Source organism: Parastagonospora nodorum (genome assembly GCF_000146915.1).
Source record: "Parastagonospora nodorum SN15 chromosome Unknown scaffold_9, whole genome shotgun sequence".
Classification (NCBI taxonomy): domain Eukaryota; kingdom Fungi; phylum Ascomycota; class Dothideomycetes; order Pleosporales; family Phaeosphaeriaceae; genus Parastagonospora; species Parastagonospora nodorum.
This window is the reverse complement of record NW_001884557.1, coordinates 336,721-357,839: the sequence shown is the minus strand read 5'-3', so window position 1 is coordinate 357,839 and position 21,119 is coordinate 336,721. Positions and strand designations below refer to the sequence as shown.

Here is a 21,119-nt window from a genome sequence, read left to right as displayed (position 1 = left end):
TGTCCTACTTCCCCGTGCTCCCAGAATCTCCGAATCAGACATAGTTTAAATGTGGCAGTATTTCACGTCACAAAAAGCAGGGTGCGGATAAGTTCCAAGGGACATTCCAACGATCCAGTCTCAATTAAACCAACCACACTAATCTAAACAAAGCCCATAGTATACACAGTTGTCGAATCGAACCAATTCCACTTTTCGCATTAATCTCCTAAAACTCCCATCTATGCTTCCTCCGCGAAAACGCTCAAGTCACCCTCGTACAAGGGACTCGCGCCATACACCCTCGCCAGTCGTACCCTATCGTCCCAGAGGATTTGCGCCTCTGGATACCTCGACGTGGCCCAAAGAAGCGCTTCCTATCTGCTGCTTGCCATTACGTTGCGGTAGTAAGTGGCGGACATGGCGCAGGAGTGTTTGAGGCGGAGGTCCTCAGTGAGGGGAAGGCGGAGGATGGAGGCTTGGTTTGATCGCTGGAGAATGAGTTAGTAATGGCGTGATAGCAGGGTGTAAATTAAACTTACAGATGTTTTAGCAACCTGGCCAGCGACGGTTCCGGCAATCTCCATCAATGCTACGCGTTCCTCCAGACCGCATGATTCGAGTCTGTCTCGTGCGGCGACCTCCAAGGCCTTCTGCAGCTTCACAAGAAGCTCCTGAATGCGGGCGTTGAGCTCCTCGTCGACACGGTATGTTGAGCGTTGACCAGTGAGGTCGAGCAACTCGATGTAGTCGAAGTAGATCTGCCCACCTTGCGTCCAACCCTGTACAGGTTCCTTACGACGCGTGCGTAATGATGAAGCTGTGGACATTGGGCTGTTTGTCGGGGTAGGAAGGAAGCCGCCCATAAGCTCACGAAGTGGGTCGTAGTCGCGGGAGATGATGGCGTCGGGTCCAACCTTGCGACATAAGACTTCGTGGGCCTCCTCTAACTGATCAGCCTTGATGAGATGGGTAGCTTGGCGGAGGGCATCGCCCTCAGTCTTTGCTTGTAGCGCAGCGGCGGCATGCAGCCACGTTGGTGGCACATGAAGGTCATGCGTCAGATACACGTATGTGGAGTCGGAGTCCTCGAGGCTGTAGGTGCTGGAGAACTGGTTGACGAGCGACTTGATGTAGTGCTCGCGCATAGCAATAGAAGACAAATGACTGTAAACCCATGCTGCGGTGGTCCAGTGCTCTCGGGTGTGCAGCGAGGCCGCATATGTGAGGGCAATCTTATCACCAAGCTCGACAAGTGGATGCTCTGATTGCGCATCCTTATCAAATTGCGATGCGGTCGATGATAAGAATGATGACCGATGTGCGTCTTCATCTTGACCACGAACAGTGGGCATGCCGACCTTGCGCTCATCCGCCTCGCTGTCATCGTCTAGTCGTGACTTGAAGAGTTGGAACATCTGGAACGACAGGCGAGCGTTGAGAGGATGGCCGGAGACGTTCTCGGGTGCGAGGACATCTTCGATATTGGCGTCCAGTTCTAGCTTGGTGGATGCGTAAAGCTTCAAAATACCCCAGAGAAGGTCTTCGCGGTCCTCCGCTTCGGGGTCGTTCCAGCCCATGTTCTCATTCGCCTCAGTGAACCAAGGCACAGGCTTGACCTGCTCTAGGCCATCCCTAATGGCGTCTGCGAACTGAGCTACGGCCATCTCGATAGGTTCATCGTGCATGATGCCGTACCAGAGGCGAAGACCGAATGCACGTCGCCAGTCGAGCCCAAAACGGCTTGAGATGCCAAAGGTCGATGCTTTTGTTCTCTCGACCAGACACGTTCTTTGCCTTCGGACTGCGCACAATTGCCGGATAACAACTCATACAACGCACGGTGTGGATCTTCCATCTCTGAGAGAATGTCCAATCGGCGCCACTCATCGATCTGCGAGACAAGGTTCTGGCGCATGGAAGCATCACCACCGATCTGGGCCACCATGGTCGCTAGCCGCAGATCAAGTCCTATAAGCAAAGAGTGACAGGCGTCCGCAACATTGTTGCAGCTGAGGTTAGCAATAGCCTTTTCTTCCGCAGATGATGCCTGCTGGACATGGGTCTGAGCATCGTCCCAGACCAGGGACTTCCAAAATTCCGAGAGCTGCTCTTTCTTGTACAGATGGACGTGCTCTGCATCGACACCATCAGGGATGTTGTCGGCATCGTCGAAAAGCAGAGACAGTAGCTGCCACGCATGCTGCTCGTGGGCGCCAGCTGGTGTGTCGATAGCAACGGCCTTCGCCATGTCAGAGAACTCAACCGGAGCAGGGTCGGTCAGCAGCTTGGCCGCGGGAATGCCATTTGCTAGTGAGATCTTAGTGTGCTCTTTTTGAACAGCTAGGGTCTCGGGTACAGCCTTTTGATGGTCAGCCAACAGGACAAGAGTTAGACAATGCTACACTTACATCACGAAAAGATGGCATCTCAGTGAACCGGATATCTTTTGTAGCACCGACCAGCGCCTCTTGAACAGAAGCAAAGACACCGCCCTCAAGGGTTGACTGGCCTTTACTTCCATAGACGAGGATGCCATTTTCGCTGAAATGGGGCTTGCTGCAGCTGTGGAACTTTTTGTCGGAGTCGCTCAATTGGTTCAAGTCGTCTGCAGTCTTGGGTCGCTTCGAATAAGGTAACTAGAGACAAGAGTTTCAGCAATCTTGTCCCACATCAATTTGTGTCTACATACATGGGTGGACTCAAAGTCCAGAGCGTCAATCTATGTTGAAGAACCATGAAGGAAACCCCGCCAAAGATTGCGCCCAAACCCAGAAAATCGCTAAACAGGAAGGGGAAGTCAAACCTCGATGCCGTGACCCACACGCTTGGGAAACTTCTGCGTCTCCGTCTCGCCGAAGAGAGATTCCATCAGGTCCATTGCCGTGGTGAGGTTGCGTCCATTGGTCGATTGCGCCATCTTCGCGACTGCGCCGTTGTGGTCCCGCAACGCGTTACCCTGGCTCTCACGCAAAGCATGTCGATCCTGCTTCTTGGGACTGATGGTACGTTGCAGTTGATTCGCCCAGTCGTCGTCAAAGACCTGCTGGTGGTTCTTCGACGGTGTGCCTTGGCCTGGTCGAAGTACCTGACTAGCCTTGAGGATAGATTTAGGTTTCAGAGAGCCTTTGAAAATGTCAAGGTCCTTGGCGAGCGATTGCTCCGTGGTTTGAAACGGTGAGGATGCAGAATCCGCCATATCCTGATCCCGAGCCGCTTCTGATTCGCCTTCAGAATATTCGTGGTCATGCTGACCATCAAGCGAACCCACGGAGCGCTGCCCTAAAAAAGACTGGCCTTGCGCGTCGTCCATCTGCTCGTCTTCTTCGTAAGCAACCTCATCACCAAAGCCTCCAGGAACAGAAGCGCGTGCGACATGCATACTCTTCTTGTTCTTGAAGTCGAAGGTGTCATCGGGACTAGATTGCGTAGGGCTGGCAAATGAGTCCTCCTGAGGAGTGCTTGTCATTTGGCTTGAGCGAAGTTGGGATTGAGCGGGTGTGTCAGGAACAGGGCTCAACTCGCTGGAGCCTTCATCATCCTCGTCCTCCTCTTCGTCGTCGCTGTAGTCATCGTAGTCCAAGCCATATGATGAGAAATGAGGGACGATGAACGTCCACTCACCAGTGTTCTGGTTGTACTTGACGAACGTAGTACCGTCGACACGCTTCAAACGCTCGAGGTGCTTGACGTCCTTCTTGCCGGCCCTGTTGCGAGGCCAGGATTGACCAAGACAGATCTCGGAAGGCTGGTTGAGGGCGCTGCCAAGAGGAGGCTTGGGCAGAGCCGTGCATGTCTCGCCGTAAACAGTAGCATTTCGCGTGGCGAGGCTGACAATGTCGCCATAGAGCTTGTCGAGGTCGACTTCGGACAGGTCAACCGGCTTACCCAAGTTGAAAGTAATCTGGCCAATGTTGTGACGACCAACAACAAAGTTGGGCACGCTCTTGAGCTCCTGCTTACTCATGCTCTTCAGTTGGTCCAAAGATGGGTTAGACCAGTAAGAACCACCCGGCACCTCCTTTCCAGGCTGAATGTTGACCGAGGAGGATGACTTGGGTGTTAGCACTGAGTTCTCCTGGACGCGAGCCAATTGACTACCGTTGACTTGTTCCATCTGAGGGCGACGGTTCTCGTTCTCAGCGTTGCCGTTCACAGCCTTTGGTGAAGCAACCTCATCGTCCTGTCGTACGACAAGGGCAGTCTCGGCGTTGGTGCCTCCGTTAACGCCATCTGTCTCTCCAGCTGCAAAGCTCACGCGTTTCTGGGGTGGCTCGTCAAAGAGAGGAATGCGTGTGTTGAGCGATCGGTTCACGTTGAGCTTCTTAAGACTGCCATTACCGTAGCCTCGACCACTGACCGAGAAGGCTCCAGGCGAAAGAATACTGCTAGTATCTGGCGTGAAGCTGTTACGGAGGTTGCTAGTGGAAAGGCTCTTTCCAAGCGAGCGAGAGAGGCTTCCACTCGAGAACATGCTGCCACCGAGGCTAGGGCTGTTTTGACTTGCACTGTTGGGCGTGCCATACGTTGAGTACGAAAAGCCGTATCCAGCACGCTTGTTCTGCGGCGTGAGCAGGCGAGTCGAGTTCGCAGGGTTGAGCTTATGCTGAGGCAGAATGGCACTCTTCTTGTTCTTTTGGCTGCTGGAAAGAGGAGTCGCGAGAGGACCAGGGCTCTGGGTAGGTGTAGCAAGTCCAGCGAACAGAGCGTCATTGCCATAGGGGTTGGTGGCCATGGAAGTGTTCAGCAAAGAGCTACCGGACGCACCGAACAAGCTGTTGTTGTTGGGCTGCTGGTTCTGTTGCTGGTTGTTCTGGCTAGAGAACAAGGATCCACCGAGGCTAGATTGGTTGTTGTTCTGAGACATACCAAAGAGCGAGCCGCCGGTGTTGTTGTTCTGGGTGGAACCTCCAAAGAGACCGCCGGGCTTCTGCTGGTTGTTCTGTCCACCGAACAAGCCGCCTCCAGTGTTCTGCTGGTTGTTCTGAGCACCCAGACCGCCACCGAATAGACCACCAGAAGAAGCACCTGTGTTGCCAGTACTGCCGCCAAACAGGCCACCTCCAGCTGGCGCAGCGGGCTTGTTTCCGAAGAGACCACCACCGGCATTGTTGTTGGCAGCTGCGCCGCCAAATAGGCCGCCGGACTGCTGTGTAGTGTTGTTTTGCTGGCCAAAGAGACCTCCGCCAGTGTTCGTCGTGCTTGCACCTCCGCCGAAGAGTCCACCTGCCGGCTTCTGCTGGTTTTGCTGGTTGTTTTGTCCGAAACCGCCGAACAGGCCACCCGTAGCAGGCTGTGCTTGTGCCTGAGTCTGGTTGTTCTGTCCAAAGCCTCCACCAGTGTTTCCAAAGAGACCGCCACCGGTATTGGTTGCTGTATTGTTCGCACCAAAGGCAGGAGCTGCGGCCGATGCATTGTTCTGACCAAAAAGTCCTCCACCAGTGTTAGACTGACCAAAAGCACCGCCAGTGTTGGTCGCGGCGGCACCACCACCAAAAGGTGTCGAAGCAGTCGTCGAGCTGCCGAAAAGGCCACCGGCAGGCTTTGCTTGATTGTTGTTGTTACCAAAGAGGCCTCCACCGGTGTTTGTAGACGCACCGAAGCCACCTCCGCTGCCAAATCCACCAGTCGTTCCAGTGTTGGTTGCCCCGCCGCCGAAGAGGCCACCAGTGGTGCCCGCTGCTGGAGCAGTTGTAGAAGATCCAAACAAGCCACCAGTCGCTGGCTTGTTCTGACCAAAGAGACCGCCGCTGGTTGTGTTGTTGTTTGCGCCGCCGAAGGCTCCACCAGTGCTCTGGCCAAACGCGGATGTGGTGTTCGTGTTACCACCACCGCCAAAGAGGCCTCCACCCGTGTTCGTGTTTGTGTTGGAGCCAAAGGCTGACGTGGTGTTGGCCGTGTTGTTGCTGCCAAAGCCTCCGAATCCAGTGCTCTGACCAAATGCACCTGCCTGACCGTTTTGGTTGCCGTATCGTCGACCCTGGTTGTAGTCGGCTACACGGAGTTCTTCCAGAGAAAAGTTCTGGTATGGTTGCTGGAAAGTAATCGTTTGGTATGACTGGGTTGCGGTTGTAGATGTACCGTCCTTTTCGCTGAATGCGGCAAAGGGAACACTCGCGGTACCGTTGTTAACCGGGGCGGCGTTGTTCGCGCCGAATCCACCACCAGTAGAGGCACCAAAGGCATTGGTCGTGGTGTTGGTGGTGTTGGTAGCTCCAAATCCTCCGCCAGTGTTGCCACCACCGAAAAGACCTCCGCCTCCTGTTGCTGTAGAACCAAATCCACCACCGGTCTTGTTCTGACCGCCGAACAGGCTGCCTCCAGTGTTGTTGTTGGCACCGAAAGCTGGCGTGCTTGTGGCCGTGTTGTTGTTTGCACCAAAGCCACCGAACGCATTTCCTGTAGAGGCACCGCCGAAAATACCACCACCGGTCGTTGAGCTGCCGAAGGGTTTCGAACCGAAGGCTGTGTTGCCTGTGTTGGTACCGAAGCCACCTAGTATGATATGTTAGCGTCCTGAGTGTGCAAGAAATTAAAAAAAAGGTGGTGCGCGTAATCCTGCTTTTCCGTGATCCACAAGTTCGGCGATGCGCCAGGCAAGAAGAGCGCGGCTTCTTCGACGACGCTGATGTTTGCTAGAGCTCCACGCAACGACGCAAAACAAGTCGCAAGGTTCGACGTACCAGACGTACCACCACCTCCAAATGGCGAGCCAGTACTGCCAGTGTTACCTCCGAACATGGTGCTACCCGTGTTGTTATTGGAGCCGAATATGCTGCCACCATTGTTCGCGTTGGAGCCGAAGCCTATCGTCGCGGCGAATTAGACACGGTTTGTCGAACCGGCGGCGCACGTTGAAGCAGAAGCAGGGCGCAAGTCGCGAGTCGCGGGAGGCGCGTAGGAACAAAGCAGAAATCAGAACATGAGGCTGCACTTACCACCTGTGGTGTTGTTGTTGGCATTGTTGTTCGCGCCGAAACCGCCAAAGCCGCTGCTCTGCTGCTGGTTGTTGTTGTTGGAGCCGAAGCCCCCGAAGCCGAAAGACATGGTGCTGTCTATGCGGCCGATGCGCGCGTGAGAATATTCAGTTGACTAGCAGCGCGCGGAAGAATGTCGCGTTGATCGCGGGTGTTGATGGAGCCGTCGCGACAAAGCGAGGTAGGGGAGGCGGGCGTTGTTAAGAGCTCGCAGGAAAACGCGCCAAGCAATTGAGCAGCAATTGGCGGGGCGCTTGTGGGGGCGACAGTGAGGAAAGCTAAAGAAGGGAAGAGCTCAGGAAGCGAGCAGATTAAGTAGTGAAATGGCCGTCATGAAAGGAAAGAGCGACGGGAAGGTATACGGGCTGAAAAGCGCTGTGAGGAGAGACGTGAAGTGGACAGAGCGCTGCTGCTCCAAGCTCGCCACGCTAGGGAACACCCACTCGAAGGCGCCACGTGACTAGTCAAGCTGCACTCTTAGGCGCACACAATATGACGCACAAATCCCGGGCAAGGCTGCTCAGCCAATAGTCTGGGCTGTATGCACCGCTATGAGGGCCAAGGATGTCTGGAAAGTCCTAAGACAGCATTTCTTATCTGCTCAAGTCACGAACTGCAGCACAAGTGTCCGGCCGCATTCCAAAACAAAGCCCAATGCTGGCAAAGGCCATCTTCCGTCAGCGAATCACAGGACGTGAATTCTAGACGTTGACATGCATGTGGGTGCCTGGCTGCCTTCACGTCCTCACGTCGCTACCTACCGCTACCTACACCGGTGTACGGCAGCCTGAGGACTGCACTGCCTCGATATCGCCATGACGCATCGAGTCTGAAACATATTGCGCTTTGTGGACCAGTCTAGCCAAAGATAGTCGGTGTCTCGCGCTCTCTGACTGTCTCGACTTCTCATCTTCTGAGGACATATTTCGGGGTAATTCCTTGACGCATGACCAAACTAAGAACCTCTACCAGGTCATCAGGCAGAGCTTCATGTAATGGACTTTAATTTCAGCTGGCACAAGAGCGAAGCATTCATGAAGGGCACATAATGATGGGGCTTTGAAGCCGCCGCATGTGGTACAAAACCGACGCTACCTAGATAACATGCTCACATGATACTGCACAGATTTCCGCCCTGGGAGAACGGAAGTTACAACCCTGATTCCTGTTCTCAATCAATATGGAGGGGCAGTATGTATGCAAATGCGCAGGTGACCTCGATATGGGCATCTGGAGCCTTACCCAATCAATCTAGCTCAGCCCTGGAGTGGATCATTCTCCAAAGCGCGCTAAACATTCACGCGTACCGCGACGAAAACAAGCATAACTGAACGACACCGTGAAACAAAGAATAGCAACACAACGAAAGCGTCGCATTGTCGCAACTCACACTGCATACTGGCCAATCCTTCAAGACAGACACCCGTGGAATTACACCATCCAGAACTACGCCTTCACCTTCGCTGAACCACGACCACCACCCCGCTACCGCGCGCAACACCCTCACATCTCCACCCAGAAAATGACGACTCCCTCAACACAACCCCCCCACGCCCCCCGCTACGGCCTCGGCCGTACAAACCCTCCTCCAAACCCATCATCCACCTTCGCCCCAAACCCGCCCAAGAACGCGCAACGCCTCGAATCCGAGCGTCTCGAAGCCGAGCGCCTCGCGCGCGACTCCCTCTCTGAGCTCTCCGAAGAACAACGCGAAGAAATCAGCGAAGCCTTCAATCTCTTCGACCTCGACAAGGACGGGTACATCGACTACCACGAGCTGAAAGTGGCTATGAAAGCGTTGGGCTTCGACCTGCCCAAGAACGAAATCCTGGGACTGTTGAACACACACGGCACGCAGACGACTACGACGAAGAGAGGCGCGCAGGCACAGCCCCAGCCTCCCAGGCGGTTGCTGAGTTTTCAGGCGTTTCAGAATCTCATGGCGCAGAGGATCTTGAGCCGTGATCCGAGGGAGGAAATTGATCGCGCGTTTGAGTTGTTTGATGAGGGGGGCAAGGGCAGGATTACGTTGCAGGATTTGACAAGGGTGGCGAGGGAGTTGGGAGAGGGGTTGAGTCATGATGAGTTGGTGGCGATGATTGAGGAGTTTGATATGGATGGGGATAATGCGATTAGTCGCGAGGAATTTATGGGGATTTGCTTGGGTTGAAGTTGAGAGGAGCGAGGAAGATGCGAAGGCGTATTGGCGAACCAGGCGTTTGTTTTACGGTCGTGCCATGTGCGACGGAAAATTGGTCGACTTATTCAGCTTGAGATACCAGGAGAGTACAACACAATGCTTATTTTCAAAACTTCTTGACTTCGAACTTAATTGCACTGAAAGACTATATACAGCTCAGCACTAGAACTTGACTTGCCTAAAAGCTTTCGACGGACAAACGGAAAATGCATGCATAGTACAAATCAACCACATCTCATCTACTGTCCGGGACTGATAAGCTGTCCCTTCTTCTGAGCATCGTGTGCCCAACCGCCAGCAAGCGCCGGGCCACCGTTCTTCTCCGCGTAGCCCTGTATCCTCGCCTCCAGCTCTGGCCTGAAATGCCTGATCAATCCCTGCAGGGGCCATGCGAAGGCCTCACCCAAAGCACAAATGGTGTGACCCTCGACCTGCTTGGTCAACTCTTGCAACATGTCGATCTCGCGCTCTCTCGCCTGGCCCTTGTTGAAGCGGTCCATGATTTGATGTGTCCACTTGGATCCCTCACGGCAAGGTGTGCACTGACCGCAAGACTCGTGGTGGTAGAACTTTGCGAGACGGGTGATGGCGCGTACGACGTCAGTCGACTTGTCCATGACAATAACGGCTGCGGTTCCGAAACCAGACTGTGAGTCCTTGAGGGCGTCGAAGTCCATAAGCTGGTCGTCGCAAACGTGCTTGGGGAGAATGGGTGTCGATGAACCTCCTGGGATAACGGCTTTGAGGTTGTCCCAGCCGCCAATCACACCGCCACAGTGCTTGTCGATGAGTTCGCGAAGGGGAATAGACATCTCCTCCTCAACTGTGCAAGGGTGATTGACGTGTCCGGAGATGGCGAAAAGCTTGGTTCCCTGGTTGCGCTCACGACCGAAGCCGGCGAACCAGCTACCACCACGACGGCAGATGGTGGGTGCGACGGCAATAGTCTCGACGTTGGCGACAGTCGATGGGCATCCGAAAAGACCAACGGCAGCGGGGAACGGGGGCTTCAAGCGGGGCTTTCCTGGCTTGCCCTCGAGCGATTCGATGAGCGAGGTCTCCTCACCGCAGACATAGGCGCCCATTCCTCGGTGGACGTAGACGTCGAAGTCGTAGCCGGATCCGCAGGCGTTCTTGCCGATGAAGCCGGCCTTGTAAGCCTCCTGGATAGCGCGCTCAAGGACAGCAGCCTCGTGATAGAACTCTCCTCGGATGTAGATGTATGCAGCCGTGGCATTCATGGCACGTCCAGAAACAAGACAGCCCTCGATGAGCTTGTGGGGGTCCTTGCGCATGATTTCTCGGTCCTTGCATGTTCCGGGCTCGCCCTCATCGGCGTTGACGACCAAATAGCGGGGCTTGGTGTCCTTGTCCCAGTCTTTGAAGTTCATGAATGACTGCCGACTATTAGCATTGCCGTCGTACCTTGTGTGCTTCTTGTTCTGCGTACCCATTTCAGACCAGAGGGGAAGCCAGCACCACCTCGGCCTCGCAGACCAGACGCCTTGATCTCAGAGATAATCTGTCCCAGTCAGCCCAGCTGTACACCCCTTGTGTCATCCGACATACCCAGTCGTGGCCCTTGAGCAGAATCTCCTTTGTCTTGTGCCAGTCACCATACTTCATGGCACTCTTGAGATCCGCGCCATGGTGTCCGTACAAGTTCTGGAAGATCCTGTCCTGGTCCTTCAGGCCTCCATACACCCTCTTCGGCGGTGCATCGTTGACCGTAGCCAAATTCCTCTTCTGTGTCCTTGAGGGTGTAGTGGCGGCCACGGAAAGGCGGGCGGCGGCTCGTGGAGCGCTGGCCTTGAGCGCGGAGCTCGCGGGTGCGTGTCGTGCGAGCATCTTGTATACTGTTTGTACGTTGGCGGGCGCAATTGATGCTCGTGCTGCCGGCGCGCGGACGTTGTCGTTGATAGAGTGGCGGTCGTGATGTTCGCGATGCGAGGTGCACTCGCTGAGAATCGATGACCCGAGCTTTTTGGCCACGACATGATTGGCTAGAGCCGATCGTTGACATCAACGCTGGCGAACGGGCCGAAACTGAACATCGTCACCCGCGACGCCATGGAGCATTATCCGACGAAAAGTTTATTCTCAAATCGGGAGTTATCGAGTCTTGATACTTGTCTAGTACTTTCCGGTCATAGTGGTTGAGCGCGCCCATGTCTGCCTGCCTGCCACTGTTTCTTGTTCCGACTGTGCAGACAATGGCATTCATGCAAAAGTTGTCTTCATTGCCTGCTGAAGTTCACGCGTGTACAGCGAAGCTATATTACTTTGAAGGCTTCATCAATTCAGGTCTCCAAGATAGCAAGTAAAGGTAAGGCACCCCTCGGCCATGATGGCCGTGACTACCTACACGATAACCCATGCTAAGTCCTTCCTTCTCTCCTCCCATCTCAAACCTGCTAAGCCGCCTCAAACTGTTCTTCTTTCATGTGAAGAAATCGGATCTACTATACACTCTTTTTATCTCATACTATTCCCATTTTCCGCTCACTGATCTCCTTCATCTTAACTATCCACGGACAAAAACCTGCTCCTCAATTTAGTCCATTCCAACACACCCGACTCTTCAAAGTACAGCTCCACAGACAATATGCCAATCAAAGCTGGTGACATCGTAGCCTCGACTCCAGGTCACCTACCAACCATGATTTCCGACGGCAAGCGTCTGCGCATCCTGTGGCAGGAAAGCCACGGCAACGGCGACTCGAGCGGTCATCTCATCTCACGCTGCAGGAGCACAGTCAGAGGTCACCCAACCTGGAAGCTCTTCTGTGGCTTCGTCCCGAACCCCATCGTACGCGACCAGAATGAACCGCCGTATTTCGTCTACCTCGATGACCGAGCGTGCTACGCCATCTGGATCTCACAGCAATACAACAAGCATGAGCTCCGGAAAATGTGGCCCTTTGACTTCGACCATCTTGGCAAGATCAAGGTGGCGAGACCGAATAGGGGACGGCCGGCATACTTGGATGATTCGTGTACGGAGTATGCGACGGGAACGATGAGGGATAAGAAGAAGATATATGTCTTCAGTGGCTGCCCGGACTCTAACTTCAGGGCTGCACGCCCGGGCATGATCGAGACTGACGATGTCGACAATCTTCCGGCACCAAACGGTCTACCACTCGTCACTGAGACCGCCGAGACTACCTCGGCATCCGCTCTCACTCATCCTGGATTCAAACTCGGCACCAACCGCACTCTCTTCGAACCTGTTGCCCCTAGACGCTACATCGCAGGACCCGCCAATGGCGACCTCATACCTCTGGGTATGGTGCATAAGGCTCTCCAGGGTTCGCCGTACTTTGAGAACCCAACTGCGATTCACAGGGCGAAGCTGAGACCGAGGGCGGGAGATTTGACTGCTGCGATGGGCGTTGTGAGGAAGCGTAAGGCGATGAACGTGGAGGAGAAGGACGTCAGGGTGACGGAGAAGAAGAGGAGAGCTGGGCATGAGGCTGCAGCTGTTGAGAGTACGATGAAGGGAAAGAAGGTGAAGGTGGAAGTCGAAGCGGATGACTGACTAGCTTACACTATACTCGGGCCTGGTTTGATCTAAAACAGGAGGATATGGTGTATTGAAGGTCCTCAGGATATGCTATGACGATCAGGTTTTGGTTTTTTGGGTGCATTATGTGGATCATAGGTATACGAGATGCGGAGACGTCTCACTCATCATAAAAGTCATGTCAATATGTTTATGTCAGCAGGTAGCTTGAAGTTGTATTGGCAATATCAAGACTTCTACCGCTTCCATGCTGTCTTTCAACGTTCCATGATGGTAATCATTGTCACCATGAAATCGCAAAGATGTTTCTCCCGCTCACTTGAACCGGACCTCCTGCAAGACGCGGAAACACACATGCGGTGCCGATCCAGTATTGTTACGAGAGCTCCACTACACATCAATGATGCCTTTTAATCTTTTGAATTCCAGTACATGGCGAATGTTGATGTAGAAGAAGATGTGAGGAATGATCTGTTTTATATTGTCCTGCTCTGGTTTATACAAAGATCATGCCGGCAGAAATCTGCATGTATGAAGTATGACATCGATGGCTAGGGGCTTTTTTTTTGACACTTCAGTTTTACGGACACGCTCCGGCCGCTCATTTCAACCCAGGTATCATTTATTTGGAAATGTTATACGCAGAATCAATTATTCTCGTTGCGGATTATTTCGAAACAGTGCAGATGGTCATAAGATTTAATTTGAGACGTTGAGAGATGTAGTCGGGAGAATAGTGGCAGCTTCATAGTGCCCAGATGCATGTGGTCTACGAGATGGAGCTAGCGCACAAACATCATAGCTAACAGATCTCACGTTCGAGAACTTGCTACAAACGCGGTATGACACGCCAAGAGCTTGCCCTTTCACATCGTGGCAGCCCACCTGCATATCCATTGCTCTTTCTCTCACCGTGGAACTAGCCTCGGCGCTTCCTCCACTTCTGGGTAACCCCACCCCTCCGTCCGACTCCATGATCCCTTAAACTTACTACCAACATGGCGCCCAACACCCAAATCCGGATCATCAGGCTATACGCGCCATCCGTTGACAAAACTGTCGAACAATTCATTCTCAAGCCGTCTCAATCCTACAGCACGATCCTTAAGACGATCAGCAAAGTCCTCGGCATTGACAAATCCTGGCCATACAATCTCAAGCGCGAACCTGTCGATGATTTCAGGGACGTAGAAGCGGGGCGAACGCTCCTTATTGCGACATGTTACTTCGAGCGCCCACTCGCTGAGTCAGTCAGGGACGTCCTGGTTGTGCAGCCCGGCGCCGCGGAAAAAGCTTGGATGACGCTCGAGACGGAGAAAAAGAGAGAGTACATTGCGAAGCTGGAAAAAGACAAGGTGTACCTTACCCTATCCCGGACCGAGATTGAGGATCGACTTGCCAGCGGCTTTTCGCCGTCCTTCGAAGCTTGTTTGGAGGTCATCGAAGAGGAGACTTGGCACCTGCCGCTCGATGCAGTCCTGGGGTTTCAGGGCATGTTCATGCCGTATGGGGAGATTTGGGAGGAGAATCTGCTACCGGCACTGGCGATTTTGAGCGAGGCGACGTTGGGACAGGGCATGGTGGTCAGTGCGCTACTCATCGATGAGGTGAAGAGAAATGGAGGACATGTAGTTGAGGCGGCGCATGTGGTGAAGGTAGGAAAGCGGCTCTTCCGGAAGGCCGCATGATAGCTCGCTCCCTAGACGTGGACATGAAGAGCGGGTAGATTATCCCTTGCCTTTTTCTGGTCCTCTTTTCCATGTCACCAGTCGAATCTCAAAGGGCAATGCCTGCCGCGATCGTTACTTGAAATGCTGTGTTTATATCTAGAGTTACGTTTCTGACTAGATTACGCAGCTCTAATCTAAGCATTGTATGAAGAAAGATATGATCAAACATGGGTGCTCCAGAAGAAGAATGGTGTTGGTTTGCGCTTGAGCGTAAGCAATCGTGGAAGAACGCGATCGAGGTAGCAATTCTCCAACAATATTTGCGATCTTGGACAATCTCGTGTACCGAAAGCGCTTGATTCTCGAGCAAACGATCTGTCGCTCTTGTTTTGTGCCAGAGCTCTCGAAATAGTCGTGAAAGACTCCGTAGCTGTCAGGACACAGGTCTGCACCCACTGCGCCAGCCATGCTAAAAAGGTAACAATGATCAATCTCAATGATTGATTATGCTGTGCAGAATAACATATATCGTCAGCCACGCTCTGACAGTAGCCGAGCTCCCGTCACAAATCTGAATCTTTGCCTCGTCATAACACCCTCGTTTCCACGTGACCTTTCCGCCTACACCCTTGGCAGAAAGTAGCGTGGGCTTCTCTTATGTATATTTCACGGCTAGTTCTGGTTCGTACCACAAGCAAGGCACTGTCGTCCAAATACACGGTCTCTACCGTCTGACTCTTTCACGATGCCTCAGTTAGACACTCCGATCCGGCATCTCCGCTCAGCTGCAAAACGCGGCGGCGGTGAATATCTCAATCGGTTTTTCACTGTAGCGATCCATCCTCCACCAGACTATAAGCTACTTTTACTTGACAACGGCAAAGGCGCAAATTTCCGGCCGATGATACATCAGAATGACCCAATTATCCACATGATGAAAATCGTCATCCGGCAACTGAATAGAGAGGATATTCACTTCGCTGCCGCCCACATCCGTGTACATGCCACTACAGATGCACGACCCTTCTGGCCCATCATCGATCCGATGTGCCCAGTTTACGACGCAAAGTTGTATACCTTCCTCATGGACGACTTTCCTTGCAGAGAGGAGTTTCCTATCAGCGCCTGGATCTGCGTATATACCCTCATCGGAAACTTGCACAAGGACGCGCTCTACATTAAGATTGGCGAAAAGTCGTTGGAGTTCCGCCAGTAGCTCCTTTCAAAGCGACATCCCGAGGGTGTGGTTGGTAAGGCAGGCTATGTAGCACAATACAAGTGGTACAAGCTCAACGGCAAGAAGTTCAGACTTATGGATCTTCCCGTCGAGCTCCGTCTTAGATATTCGAGCGCACTCTTGGTCCTTACTTGTACCCCGTGCGCAAAGTCGACAATGTTTGCCAGACACCCTCTGTGGACTGGGGCTTGGGACTTCCGAAGCCGAATGAGTTTCATCGTCACAAGATGCCATTTGCATCGGATGAGCACACAATTGTTGGGTACACGGCGTACAAACCGAACCTAGCGATTCTACAAGTCAGCAAGCAGGACAAAGATGAGGCGCTACAAGCAGGCTGGCAAGACACGCGTAAGTACTTGTTTGATCCTTATCACCTCACCTCGATTCTGGGTATTCGCAAAATCCCTTACTCGAACTGGCTCCGTAAGGTGATTCTTGACTTCACAATGGAAGGCTGGTTTCAGTTCTTCGGTGTTCAGCAGTCCCCAGACCCAGATATAGACACAACGCAGTCTCGAGGTTATTTGCTGGCGACTATGCCAGATCTTGTTGATCTTCAGATCTGGTTTTGTAGCCCGGACGACGGATGGAACGCCAGCCCTTGGGGTAGTCGCTTTATTACCGGTCCTCACGTCTGCAGCTAGCGCACCATGGTGGACTGGATCGAGACCTTTGCCTGGCCTTTTGTTGAGGACATACGCAAAGTGACACTTGAGGGTGTCATCAAGAAGGACCCGAAGGTGAAGTGAGATGACCTCCTGGTATTCTCGAAGACGACAAAGGCGAACGTTTTCGATCATAGCAAAGAGCAGCTGCAAATCTTCGCTACGCCCTTCGCTATGCTGTAAGTTGACAAGCCCGCCAGCATGCTTTTAAAACCATGCTAACCTTCCAAAGCCCTCCTCCTTGTTCATGTCGCAAGCCTTGTCAGGCTACGCGTAAGTCACGGGTCATCCGCAATGCCCCGAGTAGAAATGGGTATGACAAGGAGGAAGCATTTCACTTTGAAGATGATTGAACCGGTCGATGCAACATGGTGGATTGGACAAGCTGGCCTAAACGACATTAGTGATGCGGCTCACCAGTAGATCAAGTTATATCATGGCAGTTGCCTTCTAGTCTATTTCATGGAATTAAGGGAAAGGACATGAGCTAGATGAAAAATGACGTTCTGTATGTATCAATACAACCGTGACTCTTTTTCATTACTCCAGCATGTCTATACTTTACATCGTACCTAGGTAGTTTTCGATGCCAACATTCCAAGTGATAGGGGTAGCACCGAATTGATAGTCTTGGAAATCACTAATGTTAAAGAAAGAGAAAAGCAACTACACCACTTTGATCCATTCTGACAAGTGGATGACTCTTTATGATGCTAATTTTCTATACAAGCACTGGTAGCTACATGTTCATTCACGCATTAAGAACTAGAAGCCTGGGAGAATTATGTCGCTTCTTCTGTTGGGCGCTCAAGACGCAAACCAGATCAAGCGACGGCACTCCGCGTATGCCGTCTCATTTTCACACAATCGCACTTAGTCTAGTTTTGACAGATCTAAAACAATCAACAAAGTTTGGTAGTGAATTGTTTAAGAACTGGGAGGACAACCCGCAGTATCGTTCTCATATAGGCTGTTGGAACCTTTTCACAGTTCGGTGAAAAGGTTCACGGGCCTTCCGCCCTGCTATCAATGTCACACTAGTAACTAGGTGACCGTGGAGACTACACTTTTGATGGCCCCATTCGGGACTGACTCATGCCTATATATTCCCTCTGGAACCTGGAACCTCACTGATTATCACAACACAAAAGTTAACTCAACCTCGAGTAGCCTCAACTCCCTTGCTGCACATTTTGCAAGCCCTATACAACTCTTCTAACGACCGGCCTCTAAAACGATGCCTTATCTAGAGACTCGTATCCGACATCTCCGCCAAGATGCAAGGCATAAAGGGGGAGAGTACCTGAACCGCTACATGACTGTCGCGCTCCAACCACCACCTGATGATAAACTAAAGACTCGAGGCAAATACAAATTCCAGCCACCACCGTCGCAGTTCGACCCAGTCATCCGCCAAATCATCCGGATTATTCGAGAGCTGGGCCATCAGGACATTGGATTCGCGTCTGCCAATATCCGTGTTCACAATTCGAACGAGACGGCCCCGTTCTGGCCGATAAACCCTTACTACCCGTACTACGATGCCAAGCTGTACACTTTTCTGATGGATGATATCCCGTATAGGGAGGAGTTTCCCATCACTGCTCAAGTCTGTGTGCACACCCTCACTGGCAGATTGCATAAAGACGCGGTATATATCAAGATCGGTAAAGACTGGCTAGAGATGAGGAAATGGCTGATATCAAAGCGCCACGCCCAGGAAGATCTCGTAGGCAAAATCGGCTTCGGTGCACAGCGGAAGTGGTGGAAGCTAAACGGCAAGCGATTCCGACTCTTGGACTTGCCTTCAGAAATTCGCAATATGGTATATGGGTACGCACTTGGGAAGGAAGTACACCCAATGCCCCTCTACGAACCGGACAATGGAGAGATCGTATCCATGGTGCTCGGCGCTGGGTACTCTCGCAAGCTGATATCCTCAGATGTGTATCCCGAAGACTCCGTACCTGAGGTGCGAGAAGATGTTTCTCCCAACCTGGCATTGCTGCAGACTTGCTGGCAGATATACGAAGAGGCACTGCCGGCTGCTTGGAACAGCTCACTGAAGTGTTTCAACAACGAGCAGATCTTCCTTACGATTGTTGATTTGAGTGTTGATTCAATGACACAGTTCAATTGTCTCGGCAAGATCCAATTGAACTTCAAGCTCAAGTCATGGTTCCGCTTCTTCGGCGTTACAGTCAACCCCAGGATCTCTATTGATGAAAGCTCATCATCGGGTCTATATATCTCGAAAACCGGTCTTCCTAATCTTCGACACTTAGAGATGCGCTTCCGCAGCCCGCATGACGGCAGTGACGGTAATCCTTGGTCCAGAGGTTGGGAAGATAATGGCGCTCTAGACTGCTGTCAAGTCAACGCCGTAGACATGGTCTGCACTTTTGCTTTCCCCTTTGTCGCATGGATCCCCACAGTCAAGCTTGTAGGTTACGTCAAGACTGCATCAAAGAAAAAGTGGGAAAATATCTTCGACAGCGAGCGTAGAAGGTTGAGCCACGGTCATAACCAGGAAGCTGCTATGCAGGCTCTTTTGCAGGCTCCAGCCGACTTACTGTAAGTATCCTGATTCTTTCCTAATAGCTTACCAGTACTGACTGCACTACGATAGGCCACCGCCTTGCTCTTGCTCACAGTCCTGTGCAACGAATAGACGAAATCGATGGCACGAAGAAGTGAGATACATAATTTTCGGCGCCGCGTGCTCAGTTCTGGCTTTCGACGACTCGGACGACTTCAAGTATGACGAGCTGGAGGACCATGTGCCTTCGAAATTTGCCTTGTGGCAAGGTGAGTACACTTTCTCCCAATTGCGATTACAATGCACTAACAAGTCTTAGCCGCTTACGAAGCTCGATGGCGCAGTGAACAGTCGCGGCTGCAACAAGAGAAAGAGGGCGAGGAGAACTGAAGATGATACCCTTGATCTCGAGGTCAATATTGTTTGACCGCGATACCTTGTGTAGACACGATCCGTCTCATATAACGCAGCTTATCCCAGACAATGCCAGTCGGTATTGCTCTAAATACATGCAATTAATAGACATACCCAAATCGGTACCATCTTTTCAAAACTCGATGTACTCCTAATGAATCGTCGTGAAAACCCCCGACACCTCAACAACCACAATGACCAAACCACACTCACACGACCAAGAAACCATTTTGCAAAGCCTCAATACTCCACCGTCCCTTGCGCCACAAACACACGCCCCTAAATCCCCAAATTCCGTACCATTACCAGCGGTTATCTCCATCCAGACCCTCGACTTCCAACCCATTGGCGGATAAACGCCCCATCCCAAGCGCCCACCACGACCCACCCGCTCCATATCTGTACAACATAAATGCCATGCACCCCTTTACCCTGCCTTTGACATGCATCCCCAGATGACACGTCCCGATCCCAGCACGCCACGCGCTGCTGAGTAACATTGAAAGGAACGCGGTACTGGGACTGCAACTCCCTTGCATGAGGCCTGCGCGGATAAGGGAAAACGGGGAAGATGGAGGACAGCATCAAGAGTGGAAAAAGTCTGCAACGATCATGGAAAAGCGATCAATAAGGTGTAAAAAGTGTTTGAATGGTGTGTATTCATACAAGCCCCAACACTTTGCCATTGTGGCCCAAAAGAAATTGACCACTTCGGCATTTCCCATTTCGCCGCCCTACCCAATCCCAGAATAATTAATTCAACCCAAAAGATACCCCATCCTAAATTCCCTGAGGTGTCGTCACCTCAATCCCATCCCGCCCTATCCCACTGTGAATAAAAGAGAACCTTAAATGTCCGATACCTAGGTATAAATCATACTGAAAAAAGCAAAACCGAGACTTGCGATCTGACAAAGGAAACAAACCGAAGATTAATTCGTGCGCACGTGAAACTTTTGTTACAAAGTGATTATAAGACTGATATCGATGCGCCAGAGGTGTTGTACAACATGGTGCGAGTAGAAGAAAGGAAAGCGGTAGTTATCCTGGGTATCAGACCGCCGAGAAGAGATGCGGAGGTAGGAGATGCGTAGATGACATGTTTCGTAGACAAAAGGAGAAGTCGAGGTGTGTGAGAGGCGGACGTTAATATGTGCCGCCGAGCGAGTTCCAAGCGGCCAGGACGTCGTCGCTGACGCTGCTTCTTTTGCTCTTGACGGTGCTAGTAACGCTCATGCTGCTTGCGCTGCTCTGGCGGGTGATTTGTCGGTGAGGATGAGACTTTTGCTCGGCGCCGGTAATATAACTTGAGGTTTGCGAGTAACACGATGCTTGCGAGTGGCTTGAGTTGATGCTGCTTTGTCGGTTCCTTGAGTTACCGCTCGTCAGCAACGTGAGGCCGCTTGAGCGCTTTGAGCTTTTCGATTGGAGTCTTGGGAATGTAGGTTCGATGATGCTTGTTGCTCGAGATGAGCCTTCCGAGACGGGAGCGAGGTCAGTAAGCCCGTGGGTTGGCGGTACCGGGAAGGAAACATCGGCGCCACTAGAAGCTGTTCTGCGACGACGATGTGCCGACCCTTCGTGGGATGAGCTTCGAGACTTTGCGCGGTCCTGTAGAACGTCGAGGCCCAGATGAACTCTCATCAATGTCGTTGCTCGTGTCGCTGTTAGCAACCTTGACATTGAGTTCCTCCTCGTAAGCACGAAGTCCAGGGGTTATGGGCGAAGGAAGAGGCGAAGCATGTTCGGTTGTGGCCGGCGAGATTATGCTTGCAGTAAGAATCGGCGAATACTGCGGGAATGGGTCTAATGGCGAGAATACAGCTGGAGTGAGCAAATGATGAGACAGAGTCTCCCGACTTGCGGGCGACCTAAGTTGTTCTGACCAGGCATCGCTTGCCACTGAACT

At 52.3% G+C, this 21,119-nt stretch overlaps 10 protein-coding genes across 10 annotated transcripts; 7 read left to right on the top strand and 3 right to left on the bottom strand.

The window, feature by feature from the left end:
• Positions 1-356: 356 nt before the first annotated feature.
• On the bottom strand, positions 357-7,026 carry SNOG_06233 (hypothetical protein; the record flags this gene model as incomplete). The annotated part of the gene is made up of 8 exons (XM_001796563.1): positions 357-470; positions 522-1,744; positions 1,822-2,341; positions 2,391-2,618; positions 2,672-2,701; positions 2,786-6,479; positions 6,542-6,785; positions 6,918-7,026. The coding sequence occupies 8 exons, from the start codon at positions 7,024-7,026 to the stop codon at positions 357-359; spliced, it is 6,162 nt and encodes a 2,053-aa protein (XP_001796615.1).
• Positions 7,027-8,136: 1,110 nt separating this feature from the next.
• On the top strand, positions 8,137-9,126 carry SNOG_06232 (hypothetical protein; the record flags this gene model as incomplete). Its single annotated transcript, XM_001796562.1, has 2 exons — positions 8,137-8,151; positions 8,401-9,126. 2 exons carry the CDS (start codon positions 8,137-8,139, stop codon positions 9,124-9,126), a joined length of 741 nt encoding a protein of 246 aa, XP_001796614.1.
• Positions 9,127-9,395: 269 nt separating this feature from the next.
• Positions 9,396-11,068, bottom strand: SNOG_06231 (hypothetical protein; the record flags this gene model as incomplete). The annotated part of the gene is made up of 3 exons (XM_001796561.1): positions 10,726-11,068; positions 10,607-10,678; positions 9,396-10,553 (listed from the first exon to the last, which is right to left on the bottom strand). The coding sequence occupies exons 1-3, from the start codon at positions 11,002-11,004 to the stop codon at positions 9,396-9,398; spliced, it is 1,509 nt and encodes a 502-aa protein (XP_001796613.1). The 5' UTR covers positions 11,005-11,068.
• Positions 11,069-11,289: 221 nt separating this feature from the next.
• SNOG_06230 (hypothetical protein) lies at positions 11,290-11,784 on the bottom strand (the record flags this gene model as incomplete). The annotated part of the gene is made up of 2 exons (XM_001796560.1): positions 11,290-11,342; positions 11,730-11,784. The coding sequence occupies 2 exons, from the start codon at positions 11,782-11,784 to the stop codon at positions 11,290-11,292; spliced, it is 108 nt and encodes a 35-aa protein (XP_001796612.1).
• SNOG_06229 (hypothetical protein) lies at positions 11,762-12,697 on the top strand (the record flags this gene model as incomplete). Its single annotated transcript, XM_001796559.1, has 1 exon — positions 11,762-12,697. One exon carries the CDS (start codon positions 11,762-11,764, stop codon positions 12,695-12,697), a length of 936 nt encoding a protein of 311 aa, XP_001796611.1.
• Positions 12,698-13,680: 983 nt separating this feature from the next.
• Positions 13,681-14,370, top strand: SNOG_06228 (hypothetical protein; the record flags this gene model as incomplete). The annotated part of the gene is made up of 1 exon (XM_001796558.1): positions 13,681-14,370. The coding sequence occupies one exon, from the start codon at positions 13,681-13,683 to the stop codon at positions 14,368-14,370; it is 690 nt and encodes a 229-aa protein (XP_001796610.1).
• A 727-nt stretch (positions 14,371-15,097) lies between these two features.
• On the top strand, positions 15,098-15,568 carry SNOG_06227 (hypothetical protein; the record flags this gene model as incomplete). Its single annotated transcript, XM_001796557.1, has 1 exon — positions 15,098-15,568. One exon carries the CDS (start codon positions 15,098-15,100, stop codon positions 15,566-15,568), a length of 471 nt encoding a protein of 156 aa, XP_001796609.1.
• A 248-nt stretch (positions 15,569-15,816) lies between these two features.
• SNOG_06226 (hypothetical protein) lies at positions 15,817-16,236 on the top strand (the record flags this gene model as incomplete). Its single annotated transcript, XM_001796556.1, has 2 exons — positions 15,817-15,940; positions 16,046-16,236. 2 exons carry the CDS (start codon positions 15,817-15,819, stop codon positions 16,234-16,236), a joined length of 315 nt encoding a protein of 104 aa, XP_001796608.1.
• Positions 16,237-16,242: 6 nt separating this feature from the next.
• SNOG_06225 (hypothetical protein) lies at positions 16,243-16,534 on the top strand (the record flags this gene model as incomplete). The annotated part of the gene is made up of 2 exons (XM_001796555.1): positions 16,243-16,332; positions 16,490-16,534. 2 exons carry the CDS (start codon positions 16,243-16,245, stop codon positions 16,532-16,534), a joined length of 135 nt encoding a protein of 44 aa, XP_001796607.1.
• Positions 16,535-17,572: 1,038 nt separating this feature from the next.
• SNOG_06224 (hypothetical protein) lies at positions 17,573-18,835 on the top strand (the record flags this gene model as incomplete). Its single annotated transcript, XM_001796554.1, has 1 exon — positions 17,573-18,835. The coding sequence occupies one exon, from the start codon at positions 17,573-17,575 to the stop codon at positions 18,833-18,835; it is 1,263 nt and encodes a 420-aa protein (XP_001796606.1).
• Between the last annotated feature and the right edge of the window lie 2,284 nt (positions 18,836-21,119).